We start from the raw sequence: 23,280 nt of genomic DNA, 5'->3' as shown, positions 1-23,280 counted from the left end.
CTGTTCTTTCGCCTGAGGCGTCTACGAGCTTGGACTCTTTATCAGGGGGTGGAGCATCACCTGATGTATAAGAATTGGCCCTTTTTCTGGCATTAGAGACTACAAGGGAGTCTAATGGGACGGGCTTTAATATAGGCTGGGTCTCCAGGGGCGGCTTTGTACTTTTTGTCGATCCTGGGGTTAATAACTCTAGCCTGCACAGGATCTTTAAATACATCTGGTGCATGCTTAATTACCCCTTTAAGCATTGGCGGAATGGAAGTGGACCTTTGTGAGGTATCAAAGGTGTCCATAAGGAAATCCTCTTCTATAGGATCTGTGTGCAGGCTAACCCCATAGTATTGAGCAGCCCTGTGGAGTAACTGGTTGAAGCCTGATATATCCTCTTTAGGTGAAGGCCTACAGGGGTATATTTCCTCCTGTGGAATATTAGGCACATCTGGTGTGTTATATTCGTCCCAGGGCTAAGGGGAAGATGATGGACTCTGGCCCCCTAGTGGTATTTGGTATGGTGTTTCCCCTTCATCAGAAGTATCATCATCATTTCTTGGTGGAGATGGTGTAGGAGAAGGATGTGGTGGTGGAGGTGGAGCAGAAGGTGGAGGAGGAGGTGAAGGAGAAGGTGGAGGAGGTGGTGGAGAAGGGACTCTAAGACGAGATGTAGCAATGCTCTTCTTTTTAGGTGGTGGTGCTGGTGCAGGGTCATCCAAAGGTCTCTTTTTTGAGCTGAGGGTGCGTTTACCAGTCTTGGGGTCCTTGAGTAGAGTCTTTTGTTTTGGATCAGGGACAAAAAGCTCTTCAGACGTAGGCAGTTCCTTCAGTACCGATTTTTTATGGTCGGTAGATTTATGAGGTACTGGTTCCGTGACATTTTTATCATGTTTCACCGGCTCTGTGGATGGTTTAGGAGCTGGTTGGTGTTTCGGAACCGAGGGTTTTTTCGGCTCCGGAGGACGGTGATCCGAAGTCTTTGGTATTGGCTTTTTACTCAGCTCCGGTGTTTTTTCGGAATCGATGGTTTTGTGCCTTGTGGTTTAGGTACCGAATGTTTGGATGGCTCGGGGCCGGTATGCTTAGGCGCAGAGTGCTTAGTTGTAGAAGCATCAATTAGCACTGAGGATGGTTTCTTTTTAGGTGTTGGTTTGGTACCGAAAGCAGGCTGGCTCTAGCTGCCTGAAGGCTTAATTGGCTTCTTTGCCGAGCCCGAAGGCGGGGCCTGGGAGGCAGTCTCTCGGTGTGCACCTGAGTCCGAAGGAGAAGGTGTGACCGAAGCCTTTTTTGGAATGGTAAAGAGGGGGTCAGGGTCGACGTTCTTACTTACGACCCACTCCGCTGGAGTGATTTCTTCGACGTCGAATTCCTCCGCTTCGAATTCACAGCAGAGGATTACGCTGTCTTGTTCCGGCACATCAACGCCCTCTTGGAAGGTGTCGTCAGGGATTGGAGCCAAAGGGCGAGCCATTTTCCTTCCAACTCGACGAACCCAGATGGTTTTCATGGAGCGGAAAGAGGCACAAGCTTCACAATCTCTGGCCTCGTGCTCCGGTGAGAGGCAGAGGTTGCACACCTCGTGCAGATCGGTGTGGGTAAACTTCGACACACATTGAGGACACTTCTTGAACGGCGTCCTTTCCATAAGCCAGATACCGAGGCTCAGGTAGGCCCAAAGGCCCTCGTTGACGACAGGAATCGAGGGCTTCGAATCCGTTGAGATGCGCGTCGAAACAATACCGTCGAAAGGGGGAAGGATTGCGTGTCGAATTCGAATCGGTAATGGTTCCGAACTGGAGCGCTAGGAATACATCCGAACCCGATGGCAGAAAAAAACAATCTGAAGATGGAGAAGATGCCCATGCGCACTATGGTCCACAGGAGGAGTCGCCTATCTCGTGACTTCCAAAGACTTTTCCAGGACAATAACAAAGTGCAATCATCCGAGTCCAACACCAGGTGGCGATCTAATGCACAGTGTGTAATCTGCAGCTCATATACCTCGAACAATATATTTTGCTTAAGGCGCAAGTTATTTTTGTATTCTATGCCCAGAGGTTTGCTGGAAATGAGTTAGGTTACACCTTACAGGTCGACGTCCACACAATAGGAGTCTCTGGAGGGAGGTGCTTGGTTAAAGAATTCTGAATGAACAAGCACCGGTTTATCGGTGTATATCGTCTGTCCACCTGCCTGTTCACAGGTGGGTAACAACATGATTTGAACCAGGTAGCCATCAGAGCATCCGTGAGGACCTCATTGAATGGGACGAATTGTTTCTTACCTGTTGGTGTAGTTTTGCAGCGTGAATCTTTTCTGGATACAGGATTTTGTGAAAACACTAGTCTTTGTCTCAATGAAGGGCATCTGTAATTCTAGTACCTCATCTGCCTTTCTAACTACCACTGCAACAAGGCACTTTCTTCTTTTAGAGACCCGTATGGCGAGTCAAGTTCTGTCTAAGGGGCGGTATCAAGCCCTCTGACATTTTAGCAAATCAAGGTACACGGCATCATCAGTGTATTAAAGGTGGGAGCAGGCCTCTCTCCTCCCGATCATCAACATTCTGGGGTGTGATATGATCTGCCACAGGGTCAAAATAAGAGTCAAAAAGAGAATAGAGCCTCTGTTGATAGGTGCGTCGTAGTAGAGGCGCCGAGTTAGAGTCAGTGCGCATGACCATAGGTTGCCCTTTTGTAATCTCATAGTGCAACATCAGTAAAGCTCGAGCAGACCTCAGTTCTAGATCAAACAAAGGTGTCAGCACAGATCCTTCACTGGTAGCAGTGGGTTGACAGGTCAGTATAAACCACGGTAAATCTTGGGGCCAGGGTGGGAGTCAATACCAGAGTTGGTATGGGCCTAGTATCTAGTCCAGATGGGAAGATGGTGCAGGTTTCGCCGGCTTCGTTATCATGTGGAGCCATCCGTGATAATAGCGCCTCTTTACTTCTTCGAGGCAAGGCTGCAGCAGCCTACAGTTACGTGTTTACTGGGCTTTACTGGCCCATGTTACCCTGACTCAGGATCTCCTATCTGATAGTGTGTGGACTACAACCCATAAACCCCACACAGGGAGGCTTAGACAAATATTGTTTTGGACACATCTCCCACGCTTTATGGGGATATTTTACCGTCTTTTGATTCCTGAGTTCTACTGCTTCTGTCGTATTTTATGACACCAGGTTACATGCGCCGAGCTAATTTCTTGCTTATAGCCTTGAAAATGTCATAGTACTGATTGTTAGTACTGACGAAACACGTGTCGGCTGTTTCTTATCAACTCTGATTTTATGGATCTACAAATAAAGAAAATGAAAATTTGAACCCCTTTTCTGCTCCTTTGTCTTGTCCAAAGATTGAAACTATAGAATACATACAGCTCAAGTGTTGTGGACACTACAAGACCTATTAGTCTTTTTTTGTATATGTGCTCCAGGATTGTGCTCTCTTTGACCTTCTCTCTTTAATTGCCCCCACTTTTTGCTGAATTGCTGATGTACTTTGACTGAGTGTGCCCTGGATTACTACCTATCAGGTGCCCAGGACCTGTGTTCCTTCCCTAAAGCTGCATCGAAGCCTAAACCCGATTGGCATATCTGGCCACAGGTAAGCCCCTGGTAAATGGTACCCTAGGTACCCAGGGCACTGTGACCATAGAAGGCCCCTAAGGGCTGCAGCACTTAGCGTGCCACCCTTAGAGGCCAGGACTGTACCCCCCTGAACCCTTACCGCTATCAGGGGTGTCACGCACAAGCACTTTCCTCCAAACTCCTCGGGTCCGTAACATTGCCGGAGCGATAACCATGACCCACAGTTCCCCGCCCCTCTCTCTATTCCAGGAGCCAATCAGCGACCAGCAACAACCGGAAGCACTTCGCCTCAACCCCGGAAGTCCCACCCCTGAGGCAGCGACAGAACAAGTGAAAAGCGGAAGCAACATCGAAGACATCGTCGGAGCATTGTGGCAGGATACTCAGACTGGCGTTGGAGACGGAGAAGAGGAACAACCAGAAGAAGACGAGTGGTTGGAGGACTGGTGGAGTCCTTAAGGAGGTGGCTGAAGAGCGGTCGTGGCTCACTGGAGAGCTACGGCGGACCGTGTGAGAAGCATAAACCTCCCCGTGAGCACGCTAGGTGCTCAGTGTACATATTCTGTATAGTTCTCTCCCTCTTAGGCACTTATCACGTAGTAGACGCACTGTGAATAACGTAAAGCACTCTCACCATAAGAAGCCCTTCTTCCCGTCACTCTCACCCTGATACCCTTGCTATATTCTAGTTCTTTACCCTTCCGTTTTGTCCCTCTTCCCCGTACCTCCCTCCCTCACGACTCGTTCCTCTCTGTCCCCCTCACTTCCCGGTGTCGGTGGACGCATACGTACTGAGCCCCTGTTCGGACTAACGGTCCCTTGTTTCTCTTGTTGCCCTCCGAGGTACCTCCCCAGCAACGGAGACAGAGCACAGCCGTGTACCAACGCGAGTGGAGGCTAGCCGACCAGGAAGAATTACCCGACCCATCTGGAATACTCTGTACTGGCTCTTCCTTTGACTCTTGTAACTCAAATAAAACCCCACTATAGCCCACTACATCCGGCCTCCCTGCCTGATTTTCCGGCCCGCTACACCCCCACGACGACATGCCATTACGAGTACATGGTGCTGGGAGGTTGTCATTACGAACTCTACAGCACCAAAATGGCTACAATGAAGACTGAGAAGTTTGGTATCAAACTTCTCAGCACATTAAACCTGCACTGATGCCAGTGTGGGATTTAATGCCAAGTGCACGACAGAGGGCACCTTAGAGATGCCCCCTGAAACCTAACCAACTCCCAGTGTCCTGACTGCGTGGCTACAGAGGCTGCCACCACCAGACATGTTTTTGGACCCCTGGGTCGAAAGCCTGCCGCTTTCGGGGTCCTGAATCAATGTACATCCTGGGACGAGGTGCCAAGTCTCCTCCCCTAGGATGGGCAGGAGAAGCTTCAAAGGCCTGCCGCCTTTGTGAGCTTCTCCAGGTCCCATACTGTACTCAGCAACGGGTCCCCACCAGTTCTGGCCCCCACTCTGGCGGGAAAAACGGCGAGAAACCTAAGTGAGGAAAGGGGGTGTGCCAGCCTCTGCCAACCCCACCCCTCAGGTGGGGGAGACGAGGTGAAGCACAACTCCGGGCTACCGCCATCTTGAGGATGGGGAGCCCTACCCAATCAGGACTAGGCTTCTACCTCCCTCCCACTGGAGAGTGGCAGGATAGGGAGTGTACTCACCCCAGGAAAGGGACCTATTGGTGCCTGACCTTTCCCTACCTGTAACGCCCCTAAATTTAGTTTTTAGGGGCACTCTGAACCTTCCTTCCTCAGATCCCGATTTTGAAACAAGAAGAAGAACATAAAGAAAGAAGACCTGCCGTGCAGCTGCTAACAAGAGGACAACACCAACTGACTTGGCCCCAGAACTGCAATGCCTGTCGATTCTTGAACCTGCTCCTGGTAAAAACCCAGCGTCTCCTGTGGTCAGCAACCTCGAAAACCCCGGAGGACCCGACTGCCTTGCTCATCTAGAGACTGGGACTCCCACGAGCAGTGGTTCTGCTCAAACAGCAACAACCCCTGGTGCCAGCCCACTGCACCCGCCGAGCCCGGCCTGAGTAAACAAAGACCACGAGTACGTCCCCCAAGCGATTGTGACCACGATTCCAGTGCTCAAGAACCCTCCTCGACGCTCCTGACGACGCCTGTTGCCTCACCACATGGGACCCCTCCAACCGCGACCAGCTTAGGTTTAAGATTTCCTGACACCCAATGACACCCCTGCACCCGGTGCCCCGAAGCCCCCTGTGCCCAACTCCTGGGTGGCTACCTAACCTCCAGCAAAAGCACCCTGCATCCAGCCCCCCAAGTGCCATTGGGAGTGCAGCATCTATCCTATCCTACTTCCCCACATGCCCTGTGTAAGTGACCAGGAGCCCAGCTCCCACAGCCGCGTGACGTGCCTGCTAGCAGCCACCAACCGAAGGCCCTCCCTCCTCCATAGGATAACATTGGGCCTACTCACTCTGCACCCGGCTGCCCCTGTGCCGCTGAGGGTGTAACGACTGTACCTACCTGACCCTGGGAGACCCCTGAGTCTACCCCCAGAGCCTTAACTCTGCCAGTCGAGTACATAGGGTAACATTGGCTGGTTTTCACTTGGAATTTTTTCTAAGTGTCGAGTTTTGCAACTTTAAAATATTCACAAAAAATCCTCCGATCAACAAAAACAAATGTACTCACCTGCTATCAGGAGAGATCCCAGTGCTGGATCTTTGTGCCCAGCACTGACCTTCAAAAGTAATTATAACCGTGTTTTACTGTTAAGCCAATTTTCCTCCAATATGCCTCGTTTTTGCCAGAATTTCTTCTAAGTGTAGATTTTCAAAACTTACAAATATTCCTTAAAAATCGCCTGTGTAACAAAAACGATTTCTTTCAACTGTTTACAAGAAAAGCACCAGGGCTGAATCCAGGATCCAGCCCTGAGTAAGAAAAACATTCGCAAAGTGATTTTATTGAATTTTCTTAAAGCTTCCAATTGAGCTCAATGTTATAATTGTGTTGCATATTGCAACAACTGTAACTATTGCATTCTAAAGTCTATTGTTAGTTGAAAGTATTCAATCGCAACATCTCATTCTGAGAAAGTATGTATGATACCTAGGTGTGGTTCTAAAATAAACAACTATATATTTTTATATACAACACAATTGGCCTATAGTTCAGTTCTTGAGTGTGTGAGACCATTTGCTGAACCTTACTTTGGTGCAGTATATACAGAGCCACTTTCTTACAGGAGGGACCCATTGGCGGTAACCCAACTACAGGTCCCGCAGTTCTGTGAGGCCCAAGGTATGACAGAGGGAACAAGAAGTGCTCTGTAAGCTTGGAGCAAGGCCTCTTTGAAGGCCTAGATGTGCCTTAAGATAGAAAACGGCCTGGGAAGCATTGTACTGGGACAGTTTGCTGAGCCACAGAGGGGTGGGCACCTGAATGTCACCAGAACATCAGAAGCAAATGATCTCAACACCAATGGCTGACGTCCATTTGCCCCTGGTAGCCCAACGGCCCACGAACAGGTTCTGACAGTAATTGTAGCGCCTGTGCGCCTCTGCTGGAGACTCAAAAAAGAGATAGCTCTGCCCTCAGGGAAATTCCAGACACACACCAAATAATATTTATCTTGAGCAGCAGGCGATGAAGAGATGCACAATTCCCATCATTTTGTAAAAGTGACAAAGGGACTTGAGGTGCAGCTTAGACTATGACACCCTTCCCCACCTGTTGAAAAATGCTAAAACCGAAAGTTATGACAACAGATGACCAATGGCCTTAAGACCGCAAAGTGGGGGAGTTGGCCTACAGTTGGCACTCCCCCGCAGTACTGTGAATGAAGCAGTCCTGACACTTCGAGATACGAGTACAAACCAAACTGAACAGAACCTCTGGGGTCTGGTCCTGGAAGGCAACCTTGTGGGACACCTGCGAAGCAGAACTGAAATGATGGAATTCATATCAGTGATATTGATGTTGACTCACAGGTGCTGCTGGAGTACACATACTTGAAATTGCCTCAGGCATGGGATGGAAGACAAAGAAACAGCTGGCATCAAACACTGGATATTTTCGAAACTGGGACCATACAAAGTATAGACAACAAATATTCCTGGTGAGGGGATTAGCTTCAGACCAGATATTATTTACTTGGCTATAAATGGCTTACGGGTTTCTTCTTTTGAACCACATTTGGCTGCTAGTACCACTCCATGATTCACTTGAAAGTAAATTCATAGTTTAACAAAGATGTTCCATCCAGAGAGGATACCCTCTTCTCCGTAAGAAATTTATATTGTTCGTTCTAAATTTATGGGCCACCATTTTCAGCCGATGCACAAAATTATCTGTAAAATCATTCTTGAATGGTTTCTTTTTTTGTAGCTATAATCTAAGTCTGTTCGGAGAGTTAGCTTCATGCCCTCTGCACCAATGACTCTACACGGTCTTCAATAAGTGATCACCCTGAGCTCACCAATCCTTTCTTCCCAAACTTATATCAAATTTACCATTACCCACCCATCATCTAAAGAGAAATACATACCGTGTTTTTCACATTTTTAAAAAGGTTTGCAATGATAATCTTGGCAAAGAATGTTGTAGCTTCCCACTGCGGAAAGGAGAGCGTGGTTGAGCAGGTTAAGTCGTCTGACGCAAATTCTGTGAAAGCAGACCAGAAATGAATACATAAGCATGAACTTGGTTCACTTCACAGTTAGCTAAGTAGGGCACTGTCACACAATCCCTAATTCCTCTGTCACTGCATGCACAGCCCCTTTATGCGCATGGCATGACTTTTTAGGATGAACTTTGTTTATTTATTTTCAATACAATGATACCCACCAACATCACGAAGGCAACAGGATTCTGACTTTTTGTAGGTATTCTAATTCTCTGGATAATCAAATAACTTTTATGATTTTGGGGAAAGGCATGTAATGTGTTATTAAGGCTTTTGCAACAGCTACTTTGTCTTGAAAACAACATGCTTACTCTATTAAGTGATAGGTGCTAAAGGTTCAATTAAGTAGAACATAGTAAGTAAACTCAACTAGATCAGTCTTTTAAGAAGATCATGACTTCTGTCTACATGTAGAGAAAATTAGTAGTGAAACTTTAAGATGTACACAAAAAAGTTAGAAGGAAAAGTTATTCACCTGTAATTCTAGTTCTCTATCAGTGCAATACATAGTTCTGTTTACGCACAGGATCCTGGAACAGTGTTTCCACTGAAAATACATTTTTTGATTTGCCTGTAACTTCATGACCCGGTGAAAAAATGTGAATATAAATTGGCAATCTACTTTATCAGTCAGCTCAAATTCAGCATGTTCACCTAAGTTTTGCGAAGATCCATATGGGGGAAACAATTAGGAGGGTGTGTGTGTGTGTGTGGGGGGGGGGAGGTAGGTGGGGGGGTGGGGGGCAGTGGTAATGTCTAGAAAAGAAGGTAATATTTGCCCAAAAATGCATCCGAGCTTATTTACAGCAAAGTAGTAGTAATTGAGATTTTAGTGTTTTAAAAAGCTGTTGAGTGAGCTTTAAAGGTTAACGCTTTTGAAACTCTCTGTGGTTTCAAATGTCATATCTCACTCTTTCTGCCAATCACATTTTGCATTTTTAAAATAAATATAATTGGCTGGAATAGGGCACTAAAACAAAGTTTTCAGCCGATTTCAAACTCGAGAATCAGGAGTCAAGAGTTTCATGCTCAAGAAATTAAACGTCGCACAGCTGTGAAGTGGGGCGGGGGTGAGGCGCAGAAAACATCCCTCCTACACAAAGACCTCCAAAAGTGGTGCTCGTCTCTTAAGCCAGAAAAAATTCGAGAAACAACATTTTAGGGCCAGATTCGTCCGCCGTTTTGTTTTTGACTCTTGAGTCTCACCTGATTCGATAAAAAAAATGCATCTGTTCACTTTCTGCTACTCACCCAAACACACTCTCAGGGCAACACGGAGAGACCTGACAATGCACACCCTCAATGATTCCGGGCCAAGAAAGGGACACGTTTACACACTGCCACTCACGTAGACACAGACCATAGTTATGGAGGCAAGGGTACAGTGGTGCAGCTAGCATCCGACACAGGCACGAGGGCCCACACACCGCCAGTGACAACATCCATTCCATGAATCATGACGTCACCATTAACATCGAGCCTCGATCAATAACTTGCGTCACCTTCTTCCGAAGCATTTATCACACATGACATCGCTAATGGCATACGTGACAGGACTGATTGCATCACTGGTGACTTCAGCAATGTCATCACTGATAAAATCACTGTCTATTAAAAAAAGCATATACAAATGTAAACCAGAAAAAACTACAATCAACTTAAACCAAAATAGTATTTGCAAGTGCCATTGCCTCGGGCAGATTCATTTAAGCTTAGAAACTAGATCAGAGAGACACCTATGGGCACAGATTTGATTCGCAGCTCACCACTCACCGCTCACTCCAAAACACAAAAAAAGAAGTACCATGTCATATTCAGAGCCATTTAGGGACAGAAATTCCAGACCCTTAATCACAAAGACAGAGATGTACCCAGAGCCACACATAGGAAAATATATATGCACAAGGTTACTGACGCACTCAGGCCCACAACTGACACACTGCCAGAGACTCGGAGTAACAAGAGCAGGAGACACACAGAGACATGCTAAGGGACGATACACATTGAACACCAGTGCCCACTCAGGCACAAACAAAAAGAACACAAACCAAACGGTAAGGGCAAAAAAGCAGAGAGCCAATCACTCTAAAAAGCATATAGAAACAAGCAGTCATGAAGCGAAACAGGGCAATGGAACGAATATATCACAAATGACTCTGGTGGCGAGTAAGGATTGGTGAGGCAGTAGGTATCCAACCAAGATACTCAGTCATAGCAAAATAATAAAACTGAGATAATATGTTTATTTTCCCAACTAGCAGGTGTTATTACATTTTGTATACATTTTACTAAAAGAAGGCAGCTAAATTTATAATCAATCAGATAGGAAGTTGCACGTTTTGAAAATTATGTTCTAAAATGTGAAAAGATTACATGTTATTCTTTATTTTGAAGCCAATTCTCTTTTAAAAAATGATTGAAATTCGCTGAAGGTGCAGGATGTTCATCGCAGGTTTAGGTTTTTGCACCCCCCCCCCCCCCACACTGAGTCATAACCACACTCAGGGCCACAACCAGGGATTTGGGGAATGCTCCAAGGGTTGCAAAAGTAGAGTGACGTGGAGGGTGTCCAACGCAGGCCCAGGTTTAAGCACACCACCACTCACCCACATCAGCCCTCGGGCCACAATCAGGGGTTTGAGGAAGCAATACATTCCTGTTGTAATGAGGAGCGGTGAGTCCTGGCAACCGGGGGGAGGGTGGGGGGTTCTGGGTGGGAATGCTGTGAGTGACCCTCGTGCGCCTGGCCTGCTCGTGTGATCTGAGCACAGAGAAGTGCTACAAGTGGTTTGGCCTGTCGCTCCTCCCGCCTCTGCTGCGGGTCCGACCTCCCGGGCCCTGGTACTTTGCCTATCGACTTGCTGAGACTGCGTCACTACTTCCGACTGGTGAGGAGGTGCTGCCTGCGTCTCCTGCGGGGCTCCTGGAGAAGGCCCTCCACCGCCCTTGTCCCCGGTTGCCCTGTCTTCCGGGTGCAGTCCTTAGGCCTGTTGTATCCTGGTTTCCCCTTGCGACTTGAGCATCGGCTATCTCTGCCCCGCCTCTGAGGAGCTGCAGCACGGAGGTGGTGGGTGTTCGACCGCACGTATCGAGCAGTATTAGGCCCTGGGGGCTGGCTCCCTTTGGCTCCTCCTGATCTGTCTTGGGGCACCTGCTGGGGTCTGTAGATCCTTCTACTCGGTGGTCCTGGCTGCTGGATCTGGGCAGGTCCTCCACTGCGCTGCCCCCTGCTGCGACAGTGACCCAGAGGAGAGCCGTTACCTGCACCCATTGCGCAGTGTGAGGACTACCTGGGCATTCCTTCCGCCACCCCACTGTCTTGCTTTGCCCTGAGGGAGCCTGGCGCCGTCCGGGGCCCGAGGTGCGGAGACCTCGCTCCTGCATTGGGACCCCCTTGGGAGTGGCTGAGCTGATACACATCTAGACTGCATCCTTTGCTCTTGATTGGTGGCACCCGCCGTGGAGACTGAGGGAACTGTAGGGTTCAGACTTCATTGGATGGCGATCATGGGTCGTGACAGGGCGGCCAAGACCCCGGCAACTCAGACCAAAATGGACCGCTTTACCACCAGGGATGCCAGGGCAGTTGGGGGAACAGTGGACAGGGAAGCCTTGCAGGCTGCGTAGCCGACTACCATTCTTCAGGCAATACATGCCTCGCAGTCCTCTGTGGATGGCAAGATTGCTGAGGTTCGAGTTGACATCACCCTCATCCGGCAAGATCTGAGGAATGCAGTGGCCAGGATTACGGAGACTGAGTCGCGCATATGCACTGTGGAGGATGATGTCCAGCAGCTTAAGGAGCAAGTCACCCGGCTTCAGTCTCACACACGGGAACTGCATCGGAGAGCAGAAGATGCGGAAAATAGGTCCAGCTGCAACAACCTCCGCCTGGTGGGGTTCCCGGAGGGGGTGGAACAGGGTTGCCCAGCGGACTTCTTGGAAAGGTGGCTTCGCTCGTGGGTCACTGAGGGCTCCCTCTCCTCGTGGTTCGCGATTGAGCGAGCACACCGCATCCTTGCCCTAGGCCGCCTCCCAGGGCAGACCCCACACCCATCATCATGCGAATTCTTAATTTCAAAGACCGCTATTCCATCTTGACTGAGGCCTGCAAGCAGTAGTGTCTTTGTTATGAAAATCCTACCGTCATGGTCTTCCCTGACTATACTTGGGAGGTCCAGGGTCAGCGCCGCTCGTTTGGGGAAGTTAAACAAAAGCTGCGTGCAATCAATATACAGTACAGGCTCCTTTTTCCAGCACGCCTCAGAGTGGTGTTCTCCAACAGAACCCTATTCCTCAATACCCCTGAGGAGGCTTGGACTTGGGCCACTGAGGACCATCCCCTGCGGGCCGAAGACCGACACCCATCATCTGGCAGACTGCTTGATGGGTTTGGCATCCGGGGGGCTCCTGGCCCCCCGGCCCCAACGCAACCGTTCACGACCATGCCGTGGCCAGCGGCGGGCCCGATCAGACTCCCCGAGGGGTTCCTCTCAGCAGCCGGCTCCATTTCCTGGAAAACTTTCGGGGGTGCAGCGTTCTAGTTCATCGGGCCGTTTGGATACAGGGAACACCTCTCCCCGGCCTACACCGCTGGACCTCCCTGACACTGACCAGTCGCGCAGCCCGATGGTCATCAGGGACCCCGCATGAGCCTGTCTCTGCCTGTCGGGCTTAGCTCTGCAGCCGGAGAAGGGGGCTCGTCTGATCATTGCTCCAACTCCAGACGGACTTAACTATGCACATCCTGCAAAGAAGAGGGGTCCTCCACGTTTCCCAGTCCCGAGCATTTTAGTTTGGTTTTTGCTAGTTTCCACTGTTAGGGCGACAGATGCTTTCATTCCTGAAGTATAGGGGTTTGGGGGCTGAGTTCGGGTGGAAGGACCGTTGTCCCAAGTTTTATTGTTTGTTTTTTGTTCTAATGCCAGCACTATTGCCTCATTCAGCGACATCCACACAGCGACCGACATTGTCCGTCTATGTCTTGCACCCCACGCGCTTGCACCACTATGCTCCGTGCGCGTGCTGGGTGGCCGGCCATCACCCCAGCCTCTCCATGTCTAACAACCGAATCGGTTTCACCACACTTCATATTATGTCATGGAATGTTAACGGCCTCCTAGATAAGGTTAAGCATACTGCAGTCATGCGGTATGTCCAGTGACACAATGTGGACATATTGCTGCTTCAGGAGACTCACCTGGTAGGCAACAGTTGCCCCTTTCTGGCGCACTATGGATATAGTGGGGTTTGGCACTCTGGGTTTACCCAGGGATCTCACAGGGTGGCAGTCCTGCCGCAACGCGCACTTCCGTTTGTTGAACGTAAAGTAATACATGATGCGGGAGGCTGCCTCGTTATTCTGGAGGGGAACATTGGGACCCAACCCTTGAACCTGATAGCCGTGTACTCTCCCCCCTTCTCTCCTGGCATCCACGCTCCGGCACCTTGCTTCACTAGAAGTCGTCCTGCCCCCGGGGACCACTGTACTTGGGGGACACTTTAATGCGGTTATGAACCCGGATCTTGATTCTGCTACAGTCCCTTCCGTCTCACAGGTTTCCCACTCCACACTCCTTTCGAACTGGGCCGCAACTCTGGGTCTGGGAGATGCCTGGCGACCCAGGCATCCGGCTACTGGTATGTTCACGTACACATCGGCTGCCCAGATTATCTGTTTCTTCCAGCCCTGGACTGTCAGTCGATCCAGGAAATCACTATCCTTCCTAGAGGCATATCGGGCCACTCCCAAGTTTCGATGCACCTGGGTAGTCTCCCGGCTTCTTAGCGCCCGGTTTGGCAGCTTAACGCCTGGTTTCTCCAGGACAAAGACTTCCGGAAGCACTTAGGGCTCAAACTGCGTCACTACTTCGCTGATAACCAAGGCTCGGTTTCGTCCCCAGGTACCTTGTGGGAAGCTGTCAAGGCAACTATACGAGGGTTTGCCAAAGGCCTACTTAAAATTCAACGTGCAGAACAGGAGGCCCGGTTCACGCTCCTGGAAGCCCAAGCTGCCCGGCTGGAAGCTCATCCGCCTGGAGAATGAACGGAGGCTCAGGATCGGAGGCTTGCATTTCTAAGGGATGAGTTCAGACAGGCCTCCATGGAGTCCGCAAAGCTGTTGTGGAGGTTCTCCGTGGCGCAAGTGTATGGGTGGGGAGATAAAAATGGGACGCTCCTCCACTGCATATCCACTTATCCAATGGCTAACCAAATTATTCCTGAGATGATGGATTCCCATGGGAACATCCATCAAGCCCCCACGGAGGTGGCCCAATGTTTTGCTTCATACTATGCTTCTTTGTACTCTGCCCAACCTCCAGACCACGCTCTCTCTGAGCTCCTCCGGAGTGAAAGATTCCCCCTCCTGTGGCTCACTGACCCTGAAGCAGAAAACCTTGATCTCTCGATTACTCCGGAAGAAATCAATGATGCTATCTACCGCATGGCTGCGGGTAGGACGCCAGGACCAGACGGCCTCCCACAGGAGTTCCATGCGTATCACCGGGACACGTTCCCCCATCTCCTGGCAATGTACCATGAGGCGGCAGACCGCAGTTCCTTCCATCCTGAAACGGATCTGGCCACCATTGTGGTCATTCCTAAGTCTCAGCCCCCACTCTATGGACTGCTCTGATTACCGCCCTATCTACCTAATCAATTCGGAGCTCAAAATCTTTGCTTCGATCTTGGCACAGCGCATATGCCCTCACCTGAGCACTTTGGTCCACATGGACAAATGCGGCTTTATGCCCGCCCGGGGTACTAGGCACTGCCTTTGAAGGCTCTACCTTGCTCTGGTGCATCGACAACTACTGACTCCCTTATCTCTCGTTGCTACTAGCGGATTTCGAGAAAGCATTTCATTCCGTGGACTGGCGGTATCTGGAGGCAATGTTGTCGGAGATGGGCTTTGGGCCCCCCTTTCGCAATATGGTCAAGACCCTTTACTGCAAGCCACGGGCCCAGGTGATGGTTAATGGAACCCTTTCGTGCCCCTTCCCCATTGGGAGAGGCATGAGGCAAGGTTGCCCATTCTCGCCCTTCCTTTTCGCATTAGCGATGGAGCCCTTTGCTTCTCTCATCCGCGCGGACCCGCTCCTCACAGGGTGGCAATGGCCAGGTCTGAGGGAAGATAAGATTGCCCTCTATGCGGACGGCGTCCTGATCTTTCTGTCGGACCCAGCTTGCTCAGGGCCTGATGTCTCCGAGCCCTCCACCTCTGCGAGCGGGTCTCTGGTCTCAGATTGAACGCGGCCAAGTCGGTTCTGGTCCCTCTTCATCTGTCGAGTGTTTCGATTGGCAGTCCTCAATCCCTCTCCGGCCGCAGTCGTTCAAGTACTTGGGGATCTGGGTGACTCTCCTCCCTGAGCTCGCATGGTTTCTCAACGTCAGCCCTCTGGTGAAGTGGGTTTGCGTTGACCTCCTTCGATGGCATACGTTGCCAATGAATCTCATGGGCAGGATCGCTCTTTTTAAGATGATGGTCCTGCCCAGTTTCCACTATATGCTCCAAAACATGCCCTTGTCTTCTCGCGGTCCTGGTTCTGTGAGATGGATGGCTTGGCCACTAGATTCCTGGGGGGGGGGAGGGGTCGAAGGCCGAGATTGGCCATCAATCAATGCAGGATTCCGCCCTTTGATGGGGGTTAGGAATGACAAACCTACATCTCTATTATCTGGCGACCAGGCTTTTTACCATATATGACTGGTTCAATGGTGGTTGGATGGATCCGGCTTACCGCCTGGAACTGCATGTGCTGGGTTTCTCTGGTATTCAAGGGATGCTCTACGGCACTGCCATCTCCCACACTCTGTCAGAAGTTACTTGTGGGGTGTTTTTGGCATGGCGAGCCACCCTGCGTCACGCCCGCTGGTCGGGCAGATTGACCCAATATACCCCCTTATGGTGCGGAACACAGCTCAAAGACGTCGCCACTCTCTCTGGGTTTAGAGCCTGGTACCTTATTGGAATTTCCCAGCTCGGAGATGCCTGGCACGGGAGCCACATTAGCGAATTCTCAGTATTACAGACCCAGTTCTCCCTCCATGCCTCTCAGTTCTACCGCTATCTTCAGTTGCGCCATGCACTTCATACACACATTTCGGAGGGAACCTCCTTGCCCGAATATAGCCCACCTGAAGCACAGGTTATGTCTGGTGATTTGGGGAAGGGGGGGTGGGGGGGGGGGGGGGATTTCCCACATTTATCTTTCCCTCACAAATAACACCCCTAACTCCCTTTCCTCTATCCGGGATAAATGGGAGGGTTGGATTGGTCCTTTAGATGATGCTGATTGGAGTGATGCGCTGATGGCCCATAAAATAGTTACAGCTTCTGCGCGGCTCCGATTGGTTCAAGTATACTATTTGTACGCGGCCTACCTTACGCCGTCGCGCCTTCATCGCTCTGGGTTCTGACTTGATGCTTCCTGTCCCCGCTGTCACTGGCCCGAGCAGATTTTTATCACATGGTATGGCTCTGTCCCATCATTGCGCATTACTGGGAGCTAGTGACCACTGATCTTAATGAGGTCCTGGGCTGGAAGGTCCAGATGAACCTGATGAACATACCCTTGGGAGTTACGGATGGTCTGGACGGGAACAGGGCAGAGAAGCTTTGTCTCACCACGGCTCTGATGGTAGCTAAACAAGATATTGCAGCCCTTTGGCTGGATCCGTTGGCCCCTTCCATGACACGGTGGCGCAGAGGGGTAGATTGGTGTGCAGCACAGGAACACCACATGTATGCTGCCCGTGGTTGCCCTAAAAAGTTTCGAAGGATTTTGGGGTAAATGGGTCGGGTGATGGAAGACTGAACTTCTAGAAGCTTCCTTATAAACATGCTTGTGGACATTGTCGCTTGTTATTCCTAATCGGACTTATGTGTGTGGGGGGCTTACTCCCCCCGCTTTATTTGTCGCTCTTGTGTACTGCTCGCTGTGCAAAAGTTGGCTGTGTTCTCATTGCTGTGTATGTACTCATTTAAAATCAATAAACTTGATTATCAAAAACAAATTGCTGTGGTAAAAAATGTCTTTATGGGAGTTGAATATTTCCTCTCATGTCTCATGGTCCTCCTTTTGGGTCAAAATATAAGGCTTCCCTACAACACCTGTCCTGGAATGCATCTTTTCTAGTCGCCATAACACCTGGACGCAGAGTTAGTGAAACTCAGGATTCATGTTCTCAGAAAACACACTCAGTGATCCAAAGTAAAACTCACTCAGATTCCTTCCTAAAGTGGTTTTGGGTTTTCATGTCAATCACGTTTTTACCTTATTCAACTTTTTTCAAAAGTTCTCATCTCCTGCAGAGCAATTTCTACACACCCTTGGAGCGAGGATGGTATTAAAAGTTTATCTAGACATGATTAAGGACTTGACAAAATCAAAATAATTATTTGCTAACTATGGTCCTTTAGAAACGGGATTTGCTACATCAAACCAATCCTTATCTAGTTAGATAGTCTTTTGCATGTTCTTGCGTTACCAGAAAACTAACAAAACCTTACAAGGAAAACCAAAAAGCCCATTTAATCAGAGGTAAAGCAGCTTCCAGTGCCTTAATGAGAAATATTCCAATCTCAAAGAGCTGCATGGCAGGAACATGGAGATCTCACCACACCTTTTAAGACACTACTGTCTTGATTCAGATTCTAAGCCTTTTTGAGAAATCTTTGCTTAATTTTTATACCTTGTTTATCCTCTCCCACCGTGGCTTAGGGGATGAGCTAACCAATATATTTAGTGCTACTGCTTATGATTATCAATGAAGAACGGTTCCTTACCTGTAATCAACCTTTTCTCTGAAAGAGACTCTCCATTGAAATCTATTCAACCCTCTCTCGTCCGAATGGAAGACATTACGTTTGGTTAATACTATCCGGTTACTTAGTTTATCAAAAAGAACTTAGACTACCAACTGGCCCCCTCCGAAACATAAAGATATTTACAGGTTAGACAAGCTCTCCAAACAGTACTGCCCAGAGGCGAGGAGCTGCCCAACTCCTCCCCAATGGAGGATAGACCACTCAATGACCATATGACACGCAAGACAACATCTTTCAGATATCGCAAACTGATTAACAACACCTCAAATGCCCTCATATAGCTGCGTGCAAAATGGGCTTTGGATTTGGGTGGTATGGAGGATGATGAGTGGCCAGAATCCCTGGCCTCCTCAAGGGAAGTAGCGATCAAGGCCAAATTCTGCTTGGTGTAGCTCAAAATACTGCATAGCTCTCACTTTGCCTTTACCACCTTAGTAAAAATGGGTAGAGCAAAGGACGAGAGCTGCCGCAGACGATGTGTTCCGAGAGATACCTTATTCCATATCATATGTGAGTGCCGAGTTTTATTCACTATTGGGAAGCAGTTGTGAATTGTATGAACACCTTGCGTGGCGGTGCTATATCACTCACAGCTAAATGGAGCTTGCTTAATATCTGGGGTGACTCGGACCTAAACCAAATGGACCAGACCTGATGATTCTGGATTTGGCAATAGCCAAGCACAACATTGCCAGTTACTGGGAGTGGAAACGGCACCACATCTGAGAAACCTGAAGAATGACATGGAATGCTATGTTAGGTTATGTTAAAAATTCTTATAAAGCGATTGTTCACCGATTAGATTCTTGGCCCTGAACCTAGAAAAAACAATTTGCTTGGACCTCATTTAATTAGTTGTCAATAAGTCTAATTATAGGCTTGGATAAATAGATAGGTCTTAAAAAGTCTACGGAATCTCACAAATTCCGTACACGTTCTAATGTCTGATGGGAGAGAGTTCCAGAAGTGGGGGGCCAATACTGCAAACCTGCAACCACCTATTCGTTTCCATATATTGTAAGGAATGGTTAGAAGATTCTTGTGAGCAAAGCGTAGGTTCCGTGCAGGTAGATATTTTTGGACAAGCCTGGATATAAATTTTGGGCTAGCACCATGCAAAGCTTTAAATATAAGGCAACCAACTTTAAACTCACATCTTTGCAAGATGGGGAGCCAGAACGTAGATGGGATGTGTTCCCATCTACGTTGTTGGGAGAGCAGCCTTGCTGCCTGGTTCTGAACAATCTGCAGTTTTTTGTAAGATAGAGCGGAATGACAAAGTTAAGAGAATTGGCATAATCCAGGCGAGATATCACCATGGCTAGGACCACCTGGATTAAGGCTTACCAAGTGAGTAATCTCCTAATCTTCCTTATCTTCCTCAGCTGGAAGAAACAAGTGGAGGTCACAGCTCTTATCTGAGATTTCATAGTGAGATCGCTAATGATGATCACTCCCAGACTTTAGCTGGGGAAAAAGGGTTAGGTGGGGAGCCAAGATCACTTAGCCAGAAATGAGTTTTTCAGGGGTTCAGGGTGTAGGAGAGTAGGGTCTGCTGTTTGCTGTGATTCTCTGGTTTTTCGACTTTAGTGTGGCTGTGGGCCTGCTAATCAGACCCACAGCCCAGCTGTTCTCTCTCTGAATTGATACCATGTACTTTAGGTACACACCTGATTGGGTGCCCCTGTATAGTGTACCATAGGTACCCAGGGCATAGGTGCATCCAAGGCCTACCAGGGGCTGCAGCATGTATTATGCCACCCCTGGCTGGCCATCCAAACTGACACCACAGGCTGATCACTCAGCTTGGGTAAGGTGGTGTAAACACCCCTTACTTAGATATAGGATATCTATATCTACCTTATATATAGACACGTAGTAACCTATAAGTCACTCCTAAAGCAGGCCTTAACAATCCTGGAGGCAGAGTGCTTGTTTTTATGTGAGAGGGCGCCCTAGCATGAGCTGAGTCCCTCTGCAGCTTTCGGAACCATGTCCTTATAGCTGTTCTATGATATAGCCATACCATATACTCTTAAATGCATTATAATCCTCGCGGTTAATGCTAACTTTGGTTTGGCTTTACCAAAACATGTTGTGTAAGGTAAGGTGTCAAACACTTTGGAATACTACCCCCCCCGCCAATTCTGGCAGCGGGGGTAGCATTCCACCCTTCTAGAGGAAAAAGACATGTACGTTACTGCTTTACCCGGTTAAAGTTAAACAGAGCCTCAGCTTCACAAAATGGATGCTGCTGCCACAGACACAAGTCTGACCTCCTTCAGATGGGGGAAACTCCAGCAAGGGAGGCCTGGACAATAGGTTTCCTGTCTAGGGAGATGCTAGCACCTCCCCAGACAGCCTGTAGTGTTTTGGGGCAGGGTGGGTTGAATGGAAAGATGCTTTTCCAAACACTGCCTGGGGCACACAAGGTGCTCCATGCATAGCCCGGTTCAAACCAGTTGCTCTGGCATGAAACTGGACAAAGGGAAAGGGGTGTAACCACCCTTTTCTCAGGCCCACCCATAGGAGGGACCTAGCAGGTAATCCAGCCCCTAAAATCAGTATAAAGATAGGAGCTGTGTCTAGAGACATTAGATTATCCTGGAAAGAAACTCTGAAACGAAACTCTTGGACCTTCGACATTCTATGCCGACTAAAAGACTGAAGACATCCCCCTTGTGGTCAAGGAGTGACCACCCTGTACAAACCGGCACCACCCGTAACTTGTCGGTCTGCTTTGTCGCCGCTCCCGACGGATCCCGAAGACTCAGCGACTCAGGAACTGGACTCTCAGACTTCTCTGACTCCGACCCACATCCACAGCAAAGCTGAGACCCGTGGCGGACATGAGAGACGTGGGACCGGACACCCTGGACATCCTGCATTTTGCTGACTGCATCGACTCCTGAGGTAACTCGCAGTTGTGCATTGGGGTACGAGAAGCCCCAGACCCGAGCACCATTTGCACCAAAGCTTAGCCCTCCACACTCCACGAGTGCCGCGTGGGGCCTGCTCCTGCATTTCAGCTCGACGCATCTTCCCGGTTGCTAGCCCGTTGGCTAGTGAGCCCTCTGAAGACGAACCTTTGAATTTACACCACTTGCCTGGTTGCTCGAGGCTTGCTTCAGCTTCCCTACAAAGGAGAAGCTCCCCAGACCTTGCTGGTCTGAGCTGAAGCCGATCTTCACTTCTTGCGTGGATTGCGTTTGCCAAGGCTTGTTGGGTATAATCCGGATACCGACACCGCAGCCAACTAGATCCTTCGTGGGACAGCTCGAATCCAGCTCCTGGTCGTCGTCAACACCTCCTGGTCCTCGTGTCTGCAGTGACAAGCTTCACCTCTTCACCTGTTTGAATTGCGACATCGCCTGGTTCCTTCCTGGTCACTGGTTAGTGACCCAGACTCTGTCCCCTTTGCTTTCAGGTTTTTCAGTTCTTTGATCCACCCTTGGATCCACCCGGACACTCTTCCTTCGGCCACCTGCAGTGGGTCTCCTACTTCCTAACCTTTGGTTGTATAGTGTAGCCCCAGCGATTCCCTAGGCCCTAGGCCTATTCACTATTCCTGAAGTGGTTCTTATACCACTTACTTAGTATATGGTTTGTGAGGCCCCTAGGGCAAAACTGTATTTGTGCAACTTATCATATGCTAATTGAGTAACTTGTGATGTACTTCGATCTCGGACCTCATAAAGAGTGCAGAGGGGTTGTGTTAGAAATAAATACATATATATTTGATATATACCTTGTGTGGTGTCCTTTCATTTGGTATTCAAGGGATTATAATTGGTAAAACAGCTTGCTTCACATGCTCTCTGAAGTTTTAGCCTAAGACTGCTGGTCCATGCTACCACTAGGATAGCTTGTCTATAAGGTTGATTTTACAATCACCATCAATAAGGGTCGTAAAGAGTGGTGCAAGGTGCCCACTAGAATAGTGGACATCATATGCCAGGCTAACTTCTCACACAGGGGACCACCTATCAGAATCACTTCTGTTTTATCTAGATTCAGTTTTAACTGGTTATTGTTCATCCAGTCACGTATATGTAGCATTGTTGCCTGGAATTCAAAGATTGAATCAGCTGACTTATCGATTGAGAACACCAGTTGCAGATCATCTGCATAATTATACGTGCATACCTTCCTGTTTTTCAAAGAGTGAAGTAAGGGAAGAAGGTAACGATTGAATAGGTGAGGGGACAATGAGGAACCCTGTGGCACTCCACATGATGCATCATAGTTGAGAAAAAGGTATATAAGAATAGAGGCTATCCTAATAAATGGGAGAAAATTTGGGGTAAATGGAATGGGTACCGTGGGGACCTGTGTACTTCCCCCCCTCATTGGAGAATGAGCCTGGGCCCAACCATTGAGCATGTATCGCAGACTCTCTACTGTGGGGGTCTGATGGGAGAGAGTGGGAATTTATCCAGTATGTATTGCAATTACTGGAGGTATGCCTATTTAAAACAACAACGCTATGTGGTGTTTAAACCAGTTCTTCGTGTTTAAATAAAAAGATCTATAAAAAAAAAGAACTTAGTCAACTGACACTTATAGGGCATGATGGCACACTGGTAAAAGTGCCTTAAAGGCACATTGTTTTATTGTCTTTCTTACATTACTGCAGCCTATACAGTCACATTGCCCTATCCTTCTCTGTGCTTCACTTTAAAAGAGAACAAAAAGGGTTTGTGGAGATGTTTTAACATATCACTTTTGTTTATATTTAATGGCTTTAAAAGGTTGTATGTACATGCTCTCATTTTTTAAATTAAATGAATTGAATTGCCATTAAAGCTTGTTTTTACACTTCAAAATCTTATATTGTTATCACATTACCTCCTGGCCTTTCCTAAGTAAGGCAAAGATACTACACAAAATGTGACTTTGAACAAAGAGTTCCTAGGTCACAGCACGTGGGTGGGACTGCTCAGTGTTTATAATTATGAAGGTGATGCCCTGAGAGAGAACTATGACTTTCCCCTAGCCTTGCAAATGTCATCAAGTGATGGTGTCTTAAGTGACAACAGTGATTAGATCACGTATAACTTCACCATTGACATGACTGTTTGAACCATAACTTGTGCCATATTCTCCAGCTGTCTATGACATCACTGGTGTCATCACTCAAGACTTCACCAGGGACATCACAGATATAGTAAAATAGCAAAAGCACA

General features: G+C 48.5%; 1 protein-coding gene across 2 annotated transcripts in view; it reads right to left on the bottom strand.

The window, feature by feature from the left end:
* The window catches only part of LOC147706850 (exportin-5-like), a 2,308,032-nt gene that overhangs the window by 1,708,545 nt on the left and 576,207 nt on the right, over positions 1 to 23,280 (bottom strand). For both annotated transcript variants that reach the window (XM_086926017.1, XM_086926018.1), the window contains exon 14: positions 8,125 to 8,240. In XM_086926017.1, coding sequence (XP_086782143.1) covers positions 8,125 to 8,240 — 116 coding nt within the window. The remainder of the gene's footprint in view (positions 1 to 8,124; positions 8,241 to 23,280) is intronic.

This window comes from Lissotriton vulgaris, chromosome 6, assembly GCF_964263255.1.
Source record: "Lissotriton vulgaris chromosome 6, aLisVul1.2, whole genome shotgun sequence".
NCBI lineage: Eukaryota > Metazoa > Chordata > Amphibia > Caudata > Salamandridae > Lissotriton > Lissotriton vulgaris.
This window is presented reverse-complemented; position numbering and strand designations above follow the sequence as displayed.